Here is a 19,753-nt window from a genome sequence, read left to right as displayed (position 1 = left end):
CCATTGGTGGAATCCTTAGTAGTTTAAAACCTTATTTCTAGTGTGTTTCTCCTGCTTCTTTTTTAAGAGTGAATTTATTTTCCTTTAAGTATCCAAACAGCCTTCTATTGACCAAGCTGTTTTAGTTCATTGATATTATGGCAGTTTATGCTGCTCCTAAGTAGATAATGGAGAGTCTTGATCTTCAGGTTAGGTTGATACATGCTGTAAATAAACTGTTCCCAGAATGACTGTCAGACGTTCTTGGACGTCGTCCTTGCTAGTTAATTCTTCGAATGGCATTTGGCATGCAAACTTTCACTGCAAATGGAGAGAGCTACTCAGTACCTACTGCAGCTATCAACTGGTGGATTTCTTTCTTATGTGGAAAAAAACTATGCAGAAAGCATTTGCAAAGGGGGAGGTACTATTTTTTTGGCACAGGAATGTGGATCACAACCTAGCTTCTATTTCAAACTTGGCCAGAGATCTTGTATTGTTTTGGGCAAGTCACGTAACTTCTCGTGCTTCAGTTTCCTTATTAAAATGAGCACAGTGCTTACCTCATGTGCTGAGGATCAACTCATTCTTGGTTTTTAAAATGCGTAGTTCTTCCAATAAAATGAGCTATAAATACAAAATAATATCTAATATTTGTTATGATTTAATTGTGGTGTGTACAATTCCAAGACCTACTGTCATTCCTGAGTTAAGAAGGGAAGGAGTATTAAGATTTGCTATATTTGATCAAACCATTGGTCCATTGAATCTGGTATCTTACTTTTCTCAGCAGTGATATCCAATTACAGTATTTGTTTGGCTTCCTCTGTACTGAGTCAGAGAAGCATGGAAACAACTTGTGTCTGAAATATATCTTGCTCCACGGCTAATAACACACATCATAAGATCTCAACAAATCCTGTGCTGTAGCATTAATCAAGGTTTAGTTATGCAGGTTTTTAAAGTTTTCAAGTCCTGATGTTTTTTAATGAGTGTCCTATTTGCATGTTTTATCAATAACAATAAAATTCTATTGCAGAGGAAGCAACTGATCTGATTTATTTTGGAAGGTCTTCTAAGCGGACATCTCTCTCAAGAATGATTGGACGCTATGGCAATGGACTTAAATCGTAAGGGTGTTTTCTAAATCCTAGTGTCTTGATTGTCTCTGCCTCAGTATTTTTTTTAAGTATGATTCTTAACTCAAAAACTAAATGGAATAATGGAATATAATCCTAGAAAAATCAGTGTTCTATTTGGTCATCTAACCATCTCAATATCTAACTCAGTATTGTTCCTAATAGCGCATACTGAAGCTCCTGATGGTTCTGGTTGTCCAGTTATTTCTAATGTATATTTCAAAAGTGAATATATTCACCATATTGCCCTCTGCTTTCTCTTTTTCTGTAAAGGGAGGGAGAGTTTTGGAGGGAATTCCAGCCATTTTTAGGCCAGATTCTTGCTAGTGCAAGGAGGCAAAAATGGTACCTCCTGGTGCTAGCCTGGCCCTGTGTGTCCTGGGGAGGAGTCAGTCTCCTGACAGAGGACAGATGATAGACTGCTACTATCATTAGTGGTTCCACTGGGCAAAGGCAGCAGTAGTTGCTGCTGAAGGATCTCCACCAAAAGAAACTACTTGGGGGATATTCTGGCGTTGAAGCCCAGTTTTGGTGTAGCTGGCTGACAGAAAGACCTTAGCAGAGAGCAGCTGGTGGAGACCTGCCACCACATCTAGAATTGCTTAAACTTTGGTATGTATTTGTTTCCCTGTACAGCTGCTTTGATGCAACATTAAGCAACGCTGTGCATCCTTTAAAATATGTTGATCACTGATCCATGTCTTGTAATAATTGTATCACTCTATGTATGTGTTTTGCAACCAGTAGCATAAACCCACAACTTTTCTGTTAGTTTTGTGCACACTGTCAACATGATGTGTGGTTATCTCATTTTGGCTGAGGAGGGTTAGATGAGGAAAGGAGTCCCTTAAGGTTTAGGCGCTCCCTCTTCCCAAGAGCTGCTTTTTCCTTGTTCCAAACTCCCATTGCCAGGAGTAGAACTGTAATTTGAACATGCTAGAACAGGGCCATCAGGCCAATTAATGATATGTTCTGCCTGTGTTACTTAAAGTAAATTAACATCCTGACAACAAGCTATCTGACAGTAATTGGCATCTTCTGTATCTTTACTATAGTGGATCTATGCGAATAGGGAAAGACTTCATATTATTCACAAAGAAAGAAGATACAATGACATGTGTTCTCTTCTCTCAAACATTCTGTGAGACAGAAGGCCTTAATGAGGTATCATTTTTATTTTTATTTTTTTTTTTGCTTTGTTTGTAAATAGTTTCAAATAGACTTTGAAGTGCTTAGGTCTCATTGAAATTCAATGGAATTTAGCCTCCTAAAGTGGATGGTACTTTCTCAAGTGTCTTCTGCAATTGCTCTGAATGTTATATATTGTGCTGTAAAGCATTGCTTGTTAAAAATAAACGAAACTTCTCATTTTTCATTAGAAATATTGTTTATGAAATACAGAGATGACTGTTAATGTAGGGAAAAAGTTGTCCAAGTCTGCTTTGTTTTGAGTTTTTTATGTTGTTTTTTTTTGTAGAAAAGGTGAAGCAGAGCTTTATCACGCAGTATGCTCTGCTGACATCTGAAGGATAAGCATAGATCAAAACTTGTACTGTATTTCAATCTGTTGGCTTCACCTTAATTACAGTCAACAAACTATATTCTTTGGACCCTTCCTGTGAGCTCTTATGTCAGATGGTGACCTGGAAGGGCCTATGAGAATCTTCTTTCTTTAGCAACTCCTTTCTATCTCTCAAAATGGACTAGATGGGATTTGGAAGCAGCCATGTGTAGCCTTCCTTCCTGGAGCTTTGATTGACCGACTGCTTGTACAGCAAAGCAACTTTAAAGGAAAAACTACTAATTAGGGTGACTAAGAAGGAGGTATGATGTTACAGCCCAAAGGTTCGTGGGGCGAGGAACAAGGTGAAGCTCAGGAACATGAAGAGCAAGGGATAGGACTGAAAATGAAAATAAGAAAAAGGAGGGCTCAGTCAAAGAAAGGAACAATAAATGGAAAATGCAGCAAGAACTATCTATGTGGTATCGTAATAGGACATCTACTTGTAAAACAGCATCTGGAGACTGTAAAGGCTACAGCTATGCAACAGGCTATGGGTGTGATTCCCCTGTTCACTTACACGTATGTGTGCTAGCTTCACAAGTATAAATGGCAGTGTAGCCACAATAGCATGGGTTGTGGCAGCAGAGGCATGGCTGAGTCATGCTGAGTACAAACCTGCTCGAATGGGTGAGTATGTACTCATCACAGCTCAGCTGTGGCTCTGGTGCGGCTAGCTGTGCTACTGCAGCTACACTGCTATTTATACTCATGCTATCTCTCATCAAACTAGCACAAGTATGTGTACGCGAACAGGGGAATCACACCACTGGCTTGTAGTGTAGACGAAGCCTAATGCCATGTATACGCCAGGGGCATCTACTGGTGTAGATATACTCACAGCTGGCCTTACCATGAGGTGAACTGAGGCAGCTGCCTCAGGTGCCAGACTGTGGGGAGGGGGTGCCACTAGGACCCAGAGTGTAGAAAATTGTGTCTGCTGCTGGTGCATATGTATTCTCCCTGCTCTAGATGCACAGAGATGGTGGAGTGCTGTGCTGGAGGAAGGAGGGCACAAGAGACATAGCTGGCAGGCAGGAGAAAAGGTGAGAGAGAATAACAGAAAGCAGCAGGAGCTGCAGGGAGAGAGAGGAGGAGGAGCCTCTTATGTACCTCTCTAGCACCCCCAGGAGCCTGGGCTGATTAATACCAGCTTCTCAGGGAGCTTCCTGTTTCCTGCTGCTTCTATGAACCCACTTGAGGAGAACAGGCAGTCAACTGAAGTGGTAGGAGCCAGTTAGGCCCTTAAGACACTGATATCTTCCCTCACTCAGGCCCTGCTACCAGCCTGCTTATTTGTCCCCTTCAGCTGAGTGTTGAGAGCCGCTATAGCTGGCAAAGAACAGCAGTCATGAGTGAAAGAAGAAAATGCCCCTCTGGGGCAGCATTCAGAAAAAGAAAGAAAGCAAAGGAAGTTTTTCTGTCTAAGCAGGAAGGAGCTCTCCTGAGATACATAGACACAAATGGTCATGGTGAGCCTTCTGGCCCCAGTGAGGATGTGAGTGCTGAGGAGATGCCTGATCTTCCAGTTAGAGTGCAGGTGACCTGGCAGCTACTGCAGCATCCATATCTTCATCTCAAATAGATGGAACCATGCACATTCCTGAAGAAAAATGTAGATCAGAGAAGAGTGTGGTGGAGGTGCAAGAAACAGCTGCTGCTGAGTTTAGTTCCTTAAGTCTAGATGATCCAGGACTGTGGACCCACTTGAGCAGTAGCCTGAGGGACTTCCTTGTACTGCATGGGCCACAGCAAGTGAAAAACTTCATGTTCCCCAAAGACGATGAACACAGAAGTTTCCATCCAACACATTACTGGCGTGAAATCCCCAATGGAGAGGCCATGGCTTATGTACTCAAAAACCCAGAATGCTGCATACTGTGTTTGTTGCAAACCTTTTTGGTCTAATGTTCCAGCCACATTGGGTTCTACAGGAACAAAGGGACTGGAAAAATCTGGCTAGAAATCTGGCATGCCATGAGAAGGCAGCAAATCACCAGAGATCATTCCATAGGTGGAAAGAGCTTGATATGAGACTAAGGTTAAAGGCCACCATAGATGTTCAGCATCAAGAGAAGATGGCATCAGAGTCTCTTTACTGGCAAAATGTTCTGAAAAGGCTCATTGCCATTGTGAGAATGGTGCTACCCAAAACCTAGCACTGCATGGCACTTCAGATCAGCTGTATGTGCCAAACAATGGAAACTTCCTTAAAATTGTGGAGCTGATGGTTGAGTTTGATGCTGTACTCCAGGAACGTCTAAGAAGAGTCACCACCCAAGAAATGTACACACACCTTGGAAAAACAATTCAAAATGAGATCATACAGTTACTGGCAACAAAAGTTAAACAGAAGATTGTGGCAGATCTGAAGTCAACAAGATACGACTCTATTATTCTGGACTGCACACCTGACATCAGCCATATGGAACTGTAACAGGGTGCTGGCTAGGAGATTCAAGCCAGGCCCCTGTTAGCCCAGCTCACCTTAAAAGGGGGATTAGTTAGGACTGGCCCTAATCACCTGAGGGGATGCACCTGCGGGCCTAAGTGGCCAGCCTGCTATATAAAGCTGGCTGGGAGGAAGCAGAGGGGAGAGACAGGAAAGGGAGGAGCAAGGAGCTCTAGATCCCTGCTGGCAGGAGAAGCTAGCAGTCTCTCAGGGTATTGGTCTGAAAGATATGTAAATAGTAGGTGGTGGGAATAGGCATGAACAATAAAAGAGCACTGGAGCATGTACTTTGGAGTGGTCTCCGACTGAGTTTGTGGAGGGGCCGGGAAAAGGCACCGCTACAGGAACAAATGACTTTAATGGTGCATTTTGTAACAACAGAAACCTAGTGAAAATATCCCTTCAATGGTGACTGTCAGAGAGCATTTTCTAGAATTTATTGACATTGATGATACTACAGGAGCTGGTATGACAAATGTGCTTCTTAAAAAGCTGGAAGGTACGTGAATTGCGATAGCTGACATGAAAGGCCAGGGCTACGATAATGGTGCCAACATGAGAGGAAAGAACAAAGGAGTGCAGCCATGGATCCGAGAGTTAAACCCTCAAGCTTTTTTTGTCCCATGCAGTTCTCATTCATTGAACTTGGTGGTCAGTGATGCAGCATCAGCTTCTTGTGAGGCTGCTGAATTTTTTAATGAAATTCAAAGCATCTATGTGTTTTTCTCTGCATCAATTCATCGATGGCAAATTTTGAAGCAACATCTGGGAACATCCTCTCTGACAGTGAAACCACTGAGTACCACATGATGGGAAAGTCGAGTGGAGGCGATAAAGCCTATGAAACACCAAATTGGGAAGAAAATGATGCCATAGTTGTCATTATGGAGGATAATGCTATGACAGGAACTGTTGGTGGGAGAACAGTGGCAGAGGGAAATGGAATCACCAGAAACATACATAACTTCAAATTTCTGTGTGGCTTAGTGTTGTGGCATGACATACTGAAATAAATGTTGTAAGCAAGAGACTTCAAGGTGTTGACCTGGATATATCTGGAACTATGGAACAACTAGACAAAGCAAAGTCATACCTACAGTCTTACCAGTTAGATGAGGGATTTCAAAACGTTCTGAAGTGTGCACAGAAGTTGGCAGAGGAACTTCACACTGAAGCTATTTTCCCACCCATTCAAGAATACAAGAGTCACCGAAGAAGAAGACTTTTTGATTACGAGGCATGGGATAATCCCATTAGAGAACCCAAAGAAAAATTCAAAGTTGAATTCTTTAGTGCTAGATTGTGCAGTCAGTCAGTTGAAGAACATTTCATGCAGCTTAAGGAACACGGCAGTATATTTGAGATGTTCTATGATATTCCAAAACTCCTCACTATACTTGAAGACCTACACCAGCAATGCAGGGCACTAAAGACAGTGTTGACACATGATGACATGCGCGATATTGATGCGAATGATTTAGGTGATGAACTGAAAGTCCTTTCAAGATATATTTCAGCAGGATCAACCCCAAAGGCTGTTCTGGAATATATGTGCTCGAATAAGATGACCACCCTCTTTCCAAATGCTTTTGTTGCTCTACGCATACTTCTAACACTTCCTGTAACAGTTGCCAGTGGAGAACGCAGCTTCTCCAAGCTGAAGTTAATAAAAACACATCTACGTTCCACTATGACACAGGAGAGGCTGGTCAGCCTTGCAACCATCCCAATAGAGCATTAGCTGGCCCAGAGTGTGGACCTTTAGGAAGCAGTTCAAATCTTTGCAACCAGCAGGCACGGAAAGCACTACTTTGATTATTCAAACAGATAAAAATGCCAGTGTTTGCTATGCAGATAAGTAAAGTTACATTTGCTGTTCAGGCATTTGAAAGTTAAGTGTTGTTTAAAATTTTTGAACAAGGCATTTTAAGTTGTTAGTTCTCCTTTATTAGGGTAGGTAGCAGAGCAGTACCATGAGAGGAATAGAACAGGAAGAAGGCAGAATTGAGACCTTTCAAAGTTTTGGCCCAAGCAAGGGACATGGGGGCGTCATTTGAGCTCCCTGCCTCAGATGCCAAAATGTTGTGGGCCGGCCCTGGATATACTATACCAGCAAAACACCACTCTTGTGGACAAAACAGTGTTTTCTACCAGTACAGTGAAACCACCACCATCCCATGAGAGAAACACTTGACCGTAGGTCAGGACTGACAAATTACCCTTCTTGTCCTTAAGTTGGGCTTAACCCTGGAGCTTATGAGAATGGGGAAGTAATAAATGTGCCTCTCTCTCTCCCTTTTTTTTGTGAGGAGAGGAAAAGGGAAAAAACAGATTTATACTTTCTTAGAGCTCTGCTCTCTTGCACTCCAGGGAATGTTTATGTCCCTAGCTAGCTGAGAATAGTTCCCTTTGTGTTTAAAATGAAACATTCCATTGGAAATGTTTGAAGTTCAGAAATCTGCAAAAGGAGACATTTTGATATCCCCGTGGATCTGGCACAACTATCATGTAAACCCTCAACAGTCCCATCCTATATTAACACACACTCTGTACTGTATATGAAGACGAAGAGCTATTGTAAATATGACCGTGGATAGCCGTGATAGGTGGCTCTATATGTGTAATGTTGCCTTATTAGTATTTGTAATAGCAACTAGCTGCTAAGGTGATGAACACTAAATAAAATGTGAGGTAAAAGATGTGTGAATGTTTGAGATTGTGGTATATGCTAATTTTTGTACTTCAAGTACAGTATAGTTTCTCGTAATAGAAATGGGCTCTTCTTGACAAGAGGAAAATAATTGGATTTTCCAATGACTGTTTGTTTAGTCCACGCTTTTTTAGCCTTGTAAAGCAACTTCATTGTTACATGTATTCTAGATCTCTGTGAGGTAGGGTATTATATTAGCTGCATCTGATGCACAGAGACTTGGTTTATTGCCCAAGGTCACGCATGAAATCTGTGGTAGAGAAGAGAATTGAACCCACTTTTCCAGAATCCCAGGCTAGTACTTTAACTATCCTTCCCCTCTAGGTTCCAAGACTGGTTTCCATAGCTAGGCATTGATGTTTGCCTCTAAAATAATCCCTATTGCCAGGGCCTGAGAGATTATTCTGCAGAAATTGTTGGCATATGATACATTGTGGGATTGTGTAAATCCCAGGTCGGGAAATAAAGAATCAAACCTAATTTTTATCAGATTTCCTCTGTAGTTTTGGTTTTTTGTAGCAAAGATTGATTTAATTTAGTAGCTTTCTGTATCTTAGCTGTGTAAACCTGTTTATCTTAAAAATAATTTTAGCATTATAATTTCTCCACAAAATAATTAAAAATAAAAGGACAGCAACAATCAAAAATTTCACCTTGGTCTTTGATTATTTAATATGTAATTGTCCCTGAAATATATTTTTCATAATGTTTTTTGCAGATGATTGTCCCAATAACCTCATGGTCAAGAAGTACTAGAAAACCTGTCATAGATGATCTTGAGAAATTCACTGTACAGATGTCTATCATCTTTAAATACTCCCCTTTTACGCATGAAACTGAATTGCTGCAGCAATTTGACACGATCTATGGGAGAAGTGGTAAGCTTTGCCAAACAATGCAATTTTCATGTAAACAATTATTTAAAATACAGAAATACTGATGTATCATTAGAGAAGCAATGTGCTTTTAACTCTTATGGAGAAGGTCAGTTACTGAAATTCTAATTTAGTAAAACCTTTTTAATAAGAAGAGAATAAAAGGATTGAGGTATTTACCTTACACCCTGGTTGCTATTATAAAGAGAATAAAATGTCTGTTCTACTTGAATGTCAAAATTGAAATGTTTATTGGCGGGGGGAGGAAATCTAGAAAGAATTCTGAAATTCTCCATGCACTTTGGTCCAGACTACTTAGATTTCCTCTCCACTAGTTGTTCTTATTTGACTGGCCTCTTCTGTCTTTTCACGCAGTGTAATGCTTAATGCAAGAGCCTTGCCCTCTGCATCACCTTCCATCTGGAAGAGCCTCTCTCTCACTCTACATCTCCTTTCATAGTTCCTAAGAAAGTGTCTGTTTTCTCCTTTAGTCTTATCTCTGAATTCTCCCTCTCTCTTATATCACTCTGGCTGTATGAATCTTAGGCCTTGTCTAGATGCAGAGTTAGTGTGCAGCTGGGGTGTAAGTCTATGGTGCACTAACTGGCAATGTGGAGGCTGCTAGTATGCCTTAAAATTCCCTAATGCGCTTTGACCTTCTGCTGTTTGAAACTTTTATATCCCAGCTTGTTGTGCACTAACTGTATCTAGACAAGCCCTCAGTGTCCATAAACTCAGTTTGTATCAGACACAATACAATAAGTTGTACATACATATTTCCATGGTTTTTGTTTTAAACAGGCCACAAAAATTGCAGCTTTTATTCAGATACTGTATATATTATTTAGACAGGCTAGACTGACAAGATTAAAAAGTACAGAAGCCCCTGAAAAGGATCTTTTAAAATATTCAAATAGTTGCCTTTAAAAGATGTATATTTTCTCTCCCCAGGCACTTTCATTGTTATTTACAATGTAAAGCTTATGCTCAGTGGAGAGCCAGAGCTAGATATTAGAACTGACAGTGTGGATATTCAGATTGCTGGTCTTCTTGATAAGTGAGTGGCATAATTACATTACTGAGCAAAGGTTTGGATGAATATCTGTAATCAATAGTACATGGTTACATACACCAGTAGAAGTATTTTATTGGGGAACTGTCAATTGATTAGGAACGGAAAAACAGCATGGATATGTTGTCATTCAAAAGTAATGCAGAAATGCCTTTCTTTGACTGGGGGGTGGCAGGGTAACATAGGATCAAAAGGCAAATATGGCATGGTTGCCCAGTTGTGCAAATGACCTTTTTCACTCACTAATAAAACGGAGTAAACCATGAAGATGAGAAATTGTACAACATATAAACGTTCACTGCTCCCTGTGCTGTTTGTAGCAAATGGATTGTATGCTCTGCTACCTCAGATGTCCCATTGTGATCAATGTTGAGGAATTGCCAGCCAATATTAGGGGCAAGTAAGAAAGTGAGTGCAGTTCTTTAAATGAGAGGTATAATGTACCCATTGGATTTAGATGACACTTGATTTAGTATATCATCTTTTCAAAGCATTCTGGGTATTGGGCCCTCAGGTAGGTGGCCACAGTTTATTTCTGTAGGGAACTCAATAAGCCAACAGGGCTCCGCTTCTCCTCACATCTATTGTCATTTTAAGAAAGGGATGATAAAACTTTCTGGTTCCTCTCTTCCTTCCCTTCCTCTTCCCTCCCACCCCCTTCACTTTGCACCTGGCCTACGGCAACCCCTGCAAAGAGATTCTTAGAAAATACCAGGGTAAAAACTTCATAGTAATGGGATTCTGTTGTAAAGAAGCCTAAGCAAGTTAAAAGCCAAACTCCCATTGAATTTCATTGGGTCTTGTGTGCCTAATTCTCTCATGCTTCTTTGAAAATTCAAGGCTAAAAGACTTGGGTTTCTGAATAACAGTTGTCCACAGATCTCAAAGCAAAAATTATGCAAACCACTGTAATAATTTCTAATACACTGGAGACAAAATTGATCATTCAGATAACTGTAACTTAGATATTTGATCTTAAAATGCAGCTAGTTAAATTCTGTCAACTTATGACACAATTTTCATCTTCTCTGAGGCTGATTGCTGCAGCACATTTAAAATTAATTTACAATTATTAATGCAATAATTCCAAGACTTGAGGTTTATTTTTAAATTTAGAGATCTGAAAAGAGTTCCAGAACTAAATCTTGACTATAAGATAGTTATTCACAATTGAAATAAGACCTTTTCTCTACTTACATCTCAAGTACAATGGAAATTGTTTTGGGAGACACCCTATGTATTGTATAGATAGAGAAGTAGCAGTAAAGATGATGTTGAAAATAAGGGTATGTCTACTCTATGAAATTAGGTTGAATTTATAGAAGTCGTTTTTTTAGAAATTGTTTTTATACAGTCGATTGTGTGTCTCCCCACACAAAATGCTCTAAGTGCATTAACTTGGCAAAGTGTGTCCACAGTACCGAGGCTAGCATCGACTTCCGGAGTGTTGCACTGTGGGTAGCTATCCCACAGTTCCCGCAGTCTCCGCCGCCCATTGGAATTTTGGGTTGAGATCCCAGTGCCTGATGGGGCAAAAACAGTGTCACGCGTGGTTCTGGGTACATGTCGTCAGGCCCCCCTCTCCCTCCCTCCCTCCCTCCGTGAAAGCAACGGCAGACAATCGTTTTGTGCCTTTTTTCCTGGGTTACCTGTGCAGACGCCATACCACGGCAAGCATGGAGCCTCTGTCCTTCATGCCCTTGGAGACTTTTTCAAATGTTTTGGCATTTCGTTTACTGAAGTTCAGCTAGCACAGATTCGTCTCCCTATACAGCGATTAGATGCAGTACCTCCCGTTTGGTCCATGCTGGAGCTCTTTTGCGATTCTGGGACTTCATGGTCACCTGTGCTGATGAGCTCTGCATGGTCACCTGTGCTGATCAGCTCGCTACGCTGGCCAAACAGGAAATGAAATTCAAAAGTTCGCGGGGCTTTTCCTGTCTACCTGGCCAGTACATCCGAGTTGAGAGTGCTGTCCAGAGCGGTCACAATGGAGCACTGTGGGATAGCTCCCAGAGGCCAATACCATCGAATTGCGTCCACACTACTCCAAATTTGACCCAGCCAGGCTGATTTCAGTGCTAATCCCCTCATCAGAGGTGGAGTAAAGAAATTGATTTTTAAGAGCCCTTTAAGTCAAAAAAAGGGCTTCGTCATGTGGACAGGTGCAAGGTTAAATTGAGCTTACGCTGCTAAATTTAACCTAAAATCATAGTGTAGACCAGGCCTGTGAGTGCACATTTAAATTAAAATGAATGATTTAATGTAATATGTATTTTTCAGATGGGACAGTAAAGAGAAGGGACAATAATAAAAAAATTAGAAGAGAGGGAGAAATAATGGGCTGAGGAAGAAAGAAAAGGGATCTGGAGGGAAAGGAAATATGTGGAAAACTAAAGGGATTAGGAACAGAGGTTGTGAAAAAAGAATCTCAAGGAAAATGTTTGAGTTGGTGCCATTATCTGAGCACTTTCGTAATACTACTGTGAATAACCCTGAGTTCTGTACCAGTAACACAATAGATAAATGATGGCTGCCTAAGCATGTTGGCTTATGGGGACAATCCCTAATGCTGTGTGAAGGAAGCAGACAGAATTTGGTTGCAAGCAGCAGAGAGCACAAAGTGCAGGGCTGATGAATCAGCAGGCTCTCTGGCCTGGAGTGGAACTTTCTGTAAGTGGGGACAAATGACTAAAAATATCAGCGGTACTTGTCACTGTTGAGGGGTGGAGGCTCTTGGGTCTGTGCAAGGCATGCTTTCTTATAACATCTTCTCTTGGCTGAAATGTGGCATTGCCTCAATCACATTAGTATTTTAAACAAATAATATGTTTTGCTCTACTAGAGAAATCACCAGAACAAGTCATCCTTCCCTAGTCCCTGGGCTGCTTCACTAATGATTTCTTCCCCACCCCGCACCCACTCAGACTCTGCAACTTCCCCTCCCCTTTGGTAAGACAGGGAGCTTGTCTTCTGACTGTCCCCCCACTGCCTGCATTCCTGGGTATAGAGCCCAAAGATATTGGCTGGAAAGTCTCTTGTTCATTCTATAGTTTAGGGAGGCTGAGGGCCTAGAGAGCCCACTAGGGTGAGAGTCCTCCAGAGACTTCAGCTAGGAAACCAGAAAAGAAGGAGAGCTAAAGAAGCAAGACGGGGCTGAAAGAGCAGGGCTATCCAGCAGGGCTCTCTGCTATCCAGCCCAGCTCGTCAGACTGAACTCATCTCACACTTTCATATCTCTTCCTTGTCTGCAAAGCACCATAGATATTTGTATCCTAATGCAGTGGGAAAACTAGATTCCCAGAGTTGAGTAAGTTAGCTTCTTGCATGGTAATGTCTTAAGCCTGAAGCTGTGCAGCATTAAATCCCACTGTTAGTGAGATTTTCATACTATGTGTCAACAGCATCCCATTATAAAACTCATTTCTAGCCAAATCAAGAACTGTACCGTAGTTTTTAGTGCCATCAGCTGAAACCCAGTGCACAAATTGCAGTTTATTTGCAAGGTTCTGACAAACTTACTCTGGAGAAAACCTTCAAAAATCTTTTAATACCTACAGAGAGCACTGCGGGGATCCAGCACATTTTAGTTTAATGAGTCTGGGGGTGGGCATGTTGTCTTAGGTTATTATGCATCTGATTTTTCCACGTAGTAGAGTTCACGCTTTGTGGTCTTGCTTACATACTGGATATTTCAGCCTTCCAGAACGATGGTCACTCAGAGCCTATACAGCTGTATTGTATTTTGACCCGCATATGAGGATATTCATTCAAGCTGAGAAAGTAGAAACTAAGCACTTGCCTTACTGCTTTTACAGACCCAGGTGAGTAAGCTTCCGTTGCTGTTACACTCTTAAATATTTTAATTTTCAAACCAGTGCACTTGAAAGCCTAAATAGCCTTTTTTCATGGTGGGAAATTGATTTTGATGGCAATGTGACTTATAATTTAAACAAAGTTCAAATCGCATTGGCAGGCAGGTCTGCTGAAGTGTAATCATCTGTGACAAATGCTTGGCAGTTACCTCGACCCAGGGCAAAGAACATGCTACATAAGATAATCAACTAAAAAGGGATTTTTGTTTTCACTTCAGTGCATCAAGGTGCTTCTGTTCTTGTACGAAAGTTGCAATATAAGATTATAGGTCACTTATGCGGTTTATTTGTAATGACCCTCTAATTCTGTTAATTGATAGTTTTGTATGGGGTTGCTTTTACAGTAAATCTAACTGAGCCCAGTTAGTGCACTGATCATATTCTAGGGTGACCAGATGAGAGGAAGAAAATATTGGGACACAAATGGGGGGGTCGCTGGTGGAGCAAAAAAAAGCCGAGTGCTGCCAGCAGGACGTGGGACAAACACCTAAATATTGGGATGGTCCCAATTTTATCGGGCCATCGGGTCACCCTGTCATATTCCCACTGTAGTTAGGGGTCCAACTCCTTCTGAAGTCAGTGGCAAGACTCTTATTAATTGTACAAACCAAAGTGATCAGTTACCTAGTAGCAAAATTTTTAACGTCTTTAAGGAAGGAAAAAATGGCTTTCATTGTGGGTATAGCTGTGTGGTTGGTTAGCTGGTGTGTAGTCTGCCACAGTGATGCTAATATAAAAAACTAGCAGAAGCATAACAGTGTAGTTGGGGGCTTAGACACTGGAGTCCTGTTAAACCAGGCTTGTATTTTAATATCTAACATGAGATTTTTCAGCCCACGTGCATAGGGTTTCCAAGCAGTAGAAAGATTAGTATACACAAATCTTGGGGTTTTCTAGTGTCGCACGGTGAGATTTCTAAAGTGCACTAAGGTGTTGCACATTAATTGGTCCATGGGGACCCTGCTGATGATCTTTAAAGTAGTACTTTTTGAAACATTACATCATGAGGAGCCTTTAGTGTGCACCAGCAGGGTCTACATGGACCAATTAATGTGCAAAATGTTAGTGTGCTTTAGAAATCACAGCCCAATAGAGTGCATGACCCTACTGATGCCCTTAGTCTTCATCCTGTGACTACCATGATGGGCTGAGACAAGAAAAACTTATGGCTGAAAGCACAGTCCGATAGTTTCACCGAATTTAAACTAAGAGGCAAATGTTGTGACCAGGAAGACAGATAAGAGGCATATTTTAGAACTTGGAACTAAAATATGTAGGTTATTACTTGGTGCCCAATTGAATGTTTACAGAAGTGCTCAATGTTGGTCTAAATTTGTTCCTATTGAAGTATGAGATTTTCTTAAAAGAGAACAGAGTTTGGCCAACATGGACTAATTTTGAAAATCCCACTGTACATGTTGTTGTCAACCATCCTAGGATCACTTCAGGGGGAGTCATCATGTATTCTATCTGGCATCACACAACTGGATTTTATGAAAGTTACATCTGTTTTCAAACTCGAGTATCATTTTTAGACATGTTGTATATCATGCTATGTAAATACATACATGTAACTCTATATAGCAATCAGACTCGAGAGCACCACATATCTACTGCGTAATTTAAACAGTGTTCTGACCACTGATCAAAAGGAAAATGTCAAATCAGTGACTCTAGCTTCTACAATTTATACTTCTCAAACTACAGATCATAAACTCGTGGCTTTTCTCCACTGACCATAGCTGACTTAAAGATTCCTTAATGCCCTAACTTTTCCTCAGTCGAAGATCACTCTAGCTTTACCCATCTCTGTTTTATCACCCTGTTGGGCCTGCTGTAGGGCTTTCCTGGAGCAGCTGACATTTCTTAACCTTGTTAAGGGACTTGGATTTACGATAATAGTTCTCGGTTCTAAAGCCACTAGCTCTTATCCAAATATTGGGTACAGCTCCTTCTAATTGTGAACTTTATTCTGTGCTTAATAGATTAATAATAGAGGAGAGACAGAGCCTGCACTGTAGAGAGCGCAAATCAAAGGTAGAAACAGTTCAGTCACACAATACAATCAAATTAATTACATCTCCAAAGAGCTGGGAATGTGTTTGTAAAAAAATTAAACTGGGTTAGATACGGCATATATTGGTGGATCACAGAGTTTCATGGGAAAGCAGCAAATGGAACGATTTGAATGAGGCACAATTGAAAGGGGGAGATTCAGAGTGCAAAGGGCATCTTGTAAAAATATTTGGTAAGTTAGAGAAGGATACCAAAGGGGTGCAAAGATGAGTGGCTTGGGATGAATGTAGACCAAAGCATTAAGGGGAATAGTAGGAAACAAGCTGACATGTAACCCAGTGGAATCATTCAATTTCTATCCTAAACTGTAATTGCCACATTACATCTGAGAGGTGGCTGCCTGTTAGGTGGCGTGTCAAGTAATCCTTTTGTGTAGTTTATCAGGTTAAACTGGAAAATACTCTGAGTTAAAAGTGATTATATAACTGTAAGGTCACTAATCTGTTGGCCTGGATATAATTTGTAGCAGCAGATACCCCAGTGTAAGTAAGCAAACTATTGTCCTATAACTTGCACCCTTCCCCCCTCCCCAAGTCAGTGCTCAAGGGGGAGAGACTGCTTGTCAGAATCCTGCTGGCATGTCTCAGTATATGCCACTTTGTGACTGAAGCTTAGGATAATTTCAGTGTTCATGTTCTTGCAGTAGAGTAATAGTCCTCATATCAAGCTAAGTGTTAAAATCAATTTTGCAGCACCAAAAATATCATTTCTTCTGAAAATAACTGGTGTGAATATCCTAATAATTGTAGAAGTGTGTGCTCTAGGTGAAATATTCACTCTTTCAATCACTTTCAATATCTGTTCTATTTTAATCTCCTATGTATTTTTCTCACTCTGTTTGTGTGGCTCTCTTTATCTGATCACTTTTTAATATTGGGCCTGTTATCCTGGTTCTCAGTTATTTTTAATGGACTGTTTTGAGACTTAGTTCTATATCAAGTACAAAGTGTCAGTTTCCTTTAACATATTGTATCTGCTCTTGCTCACTTTTACAGTGAAATGAGAATCCTTTCAGCCTTTACGTTGTACTGTCATATTTTAACAATTTGTTCCAAATTGAGAACTTGATGTTAGAATGTAATGAGTTCTTCAGGATTCCTTATTATAGATCCATCTTTCAACAAGGAGTCCCCACCCTAAAACTGCAAAATTAGTCTCTGCCACCAGCTTCCCCTCTCCCTTCCCAAAATAATTTTTGCTTCCTCAGTTTATGACTGGCTTTAAGTAGAAGTCAAGGAAAGCTGCTTGAGTAATTCCAGAAAATGCTGGCTCTGTAGTCCATATATTGGTCCTATATCCTTTCTCAGTAGTGGAGATGAAGAGGGAGCAAGCATATTAATCACATTGGCCAACTTGAAGTGGTGCAAATGGAGCCTTAATCCAGTCTGGAAGCAACGGAGGCCATGCCTCATTCCTCTGCTGCTAATTCCTTGTTGCTTTATCCTTAGTGCTCAACTTAGAGAGAACAAAAATAAAGTGCTACAGAAGTGCTATGGGCAGGAGAGAACAGAATAAAGGTGATCCAGAAGCCTGGGCTCACACCTCTCCTGAGGTAGACATCACTTCTTTTCAGGCCACCTCATTGCCAATCGGCTTTCCCCAAATGTGGACACCCAGTGTCTGACTTTCCATTCTGATGAGGTTCCTTGGAAGGAACTGTTGCTCCACTCTAACTCAGAACTATATTCTGACAGCTTCTTGTGCTCTCCAGCATGACTCATTTCTTTATATGGCATTTCATCTATCACCCAACAATCTGGGAAGACAGGGTTTTGATCAGGCCAGCTCTGTGGCCTCACAAACTTGTGTGGGGAATAACTGGCCACATTTCATCTTGGAGTTTTCTGTATAAGGGTTTTCGTTCTCTGCCAGTGAGAAGTGCCTTCTGTAATTTTCTCACCATAGGGTGCTTTGTATGGGACTACACCCTATATAGTTCATTTTCCCCTAATGCATTTCTGCCTGGTAATTTCTGCTTCCTGCCAGTCATTATTAAAACCCACCCAAACTCCATGTGTTTTAAATTCCCTGATTTCATGGATGGAATTGCCTGTGTTCTGTAGTACAATAATGAATCCTGTTCCTGGAGGGACACATACATTTTTATGTCATGGCGTTAACAGTTTACACATCTGATCCCTTGCTTTCACTTGATCCATAGAACTCTTGAAGGAAAGCCAGGTTAGACAAGGACACAGGCTCTTCTTACAGTTAATCGTTGGCTCATATATTTGTCTCCTTGACTTCCATGAGCTTATGGAAACTTCCACTTTCCCTCCACACCCTCAGCCATGTAACCTCTCTGTTTATTTTTTTCCAGATAAAACTGAAATGGAAAAGGGTTCTTAGATATTAAAAGTGATTTAACATGCTGGGATACGCCCAGCCAACATCTGAAAAGTGAATTAGTCTCATTACGAAGGCCTGGTATGCACTTAAAATTTAGGTTGAATAGCTAGGGGGACTCAGGGTGTGACAATCCATGTTCTAGCTATACTGACCTACTCTTCTCCCTCAGTGTAGACACAGTTAGGTCGATGGAAGAATGCTTCTGTCAACCTAACTTTCGCTGTTTGGGATGGGGGACAAGCTACAGCAGTGGAAAAATCCTTCGCGTTACTGAAGAAAGTGTCTACGCTACGGCGCCACTGCACAGCCCATAGTCTAGACAAGCCCAAGGTTGTCTTTAACTAATGATTCTGTGAAAATAACCAGACAAATCATAGAATATCAGGGTTGGAAGGGACCTCAGGAGGGCATCTAGTCCAACCCCCTGCTCAAGCAAGACCAATCCCCAGACAGATTTTTGCCCCAGATCCCTAAATGGCCCCCTCAGGGATTGAACTCACAACCCTGGATTTAGCAGGCCAAGGCTCAAACCACTGAGCTATCCTTCAAGGAGCTCAGACTGTAGGGCTGTTTAGTTGCAGTGCAGACTTCCAGGCTCAGTCTGCAGCCTGACCTCTGGGAAACTTCCGCCTCATGGGGTCTCAGAGCCAAGGCTCCAGCCTGAGCCCAGAAGTATAACTGCAATTAAACAATCCTGCGAGCCCAAGTCAGCTGGCACAGGCCAGCCCCAGGTGTCTAACTGCAGTGTAGACACACCCCCCTACAGTCACATAAAGACATCATAGATATTCTGGATGCAGATGTGAAATTTTTCCTTTAGTCAGTAAAAGTGGGCAAACTATGGCCCACAGGCCACATCCGATCCACGGGACCCTCCTGCCCAGCCCCTGAGCTCCTGGCCTGGGAGGCTCGTTCCCGACCCCTCCCCTACCGTTCCCCCTTCCCCGCAGCCTCAGCTCGCCCCGTCGCTGGCGCAGTGCTCTGGGTGGCGGGGCTGTGAGCTCCTGGGGCAGCGCAGCAGCAGATCCTGGGCCTGACCTGGTGCTCTATGCTGCACGGTGGCATGGCTGCTTGTCCTTCTGGTCTGGGCAGCGCGGCTGTAGTGTCGCGAGCCACTGGTGCTCCAGGCAGCGCTGTAAGGGGGCAGGGAGAGGGGTGGTTGGATAGAGGGCAGAGGAGTTTGGGGTGGTGGTCAGGGGGCGGGGGTGTGCATAGGGGTCAAGGCAGTCAGAGGGCGGGAAATGGGGGTTGAATGGGGCTAGTGGTTCCAGGGGGGCAGTCAGGAAGGAGGGGGGGGTTGGATGGGGTGGTGGGGGGCAGTCAGGGGCAGGGGTTCTGGGGATGATCAGGGGACAGGGAGAGGGGTGGTTGGATGGGCAGTTGTCAGGGGGGGGTGAGAAGCGGGGCGGGGGGCAGGCCACGCTTGGCTGTTTGGGGAGGCACAACCTCCCCTAACTGGCCCTCCATACAATTTTGGAAACCTGATTTGGCCCTCAGGCCAAAAAGTTTGTCCACCCCTGCTTTAGTGCCATGGATTTCATCAGTCAGTCTTTGTTTTGAAAATAATATTACAGAGGTGAGATGAAGTTAGAGGTTCTAAATTGCTTCTGGGAGGTAGTCTATCTACAACTTGTTTAGCACTTATTAGCATATACAGAGTGGCAG

At 42.1% G+C, this 19,753-nt stretch overlaps 1 protein-coding gene across 5 annotated transcripts in view; it reads left to right on the top strand.

Annotated features, from left to right (window-relative positions):
- The window catches only part of LOC123362615 (MORC family CW-type zinc finger protein 1-like), a 95,501-nt gene that overhangs the window by 13,277 nt on the left and 62,471 nt on the right, over window positions 1-19,753 (top strand). For 4 of the 5 annotated variants that reach the window (XM_045003009.1, XM_045003008.1, XM_045003010.1 and 1 more), the window contains 5 exons: window positions 1,019-1,109; window positions 2,174-2,282; window positions 8,560-8,719; window positions 9,668-9,773; window positions 13,487-13,612. In XM_045003009.1, the coding sequence (XP_044858944.1) occupies window positions 1,019-1,109; window positions 2,174-2,282; window positions 8,560-8,719; window positions 9,668-9,773; window positions 13,487-13,612 (592 nt within the window). Of the gene's footprint in view, window positions 1-1,018; window positions 1,110-1,627; window positions 1,731-2,173; window positions 2,283-8,559; window positions 8,720-9,667; window positions 9,774-13,486; window positions 13,613-19,753 lie in introns of those variants that run through there. The other variant, XM_045003012.1, reaches the window with a different exon arrangement.

The sequence above is a fragment of the Mauremys mutica genome, chromosome 2 (assembly GCF_020497125.1).
Source record: "Mauremys mutica isolate MM-2020 ecotype Southern chromosome 2, ASM2049712v1, whole genome shotgun sequence".
In the NCBI taxonomy this organism is placed as follows: Eukaryota; Metazoa; Chordata; order Testudines; family Geoemydidae; genus Mauremys; species Mauremys mutica.
The sequence above is the reverse complement of the archived record's forward strand: the minus strand, read 5'-3'. Positions and strand labels throughout refer to the sequence as shown.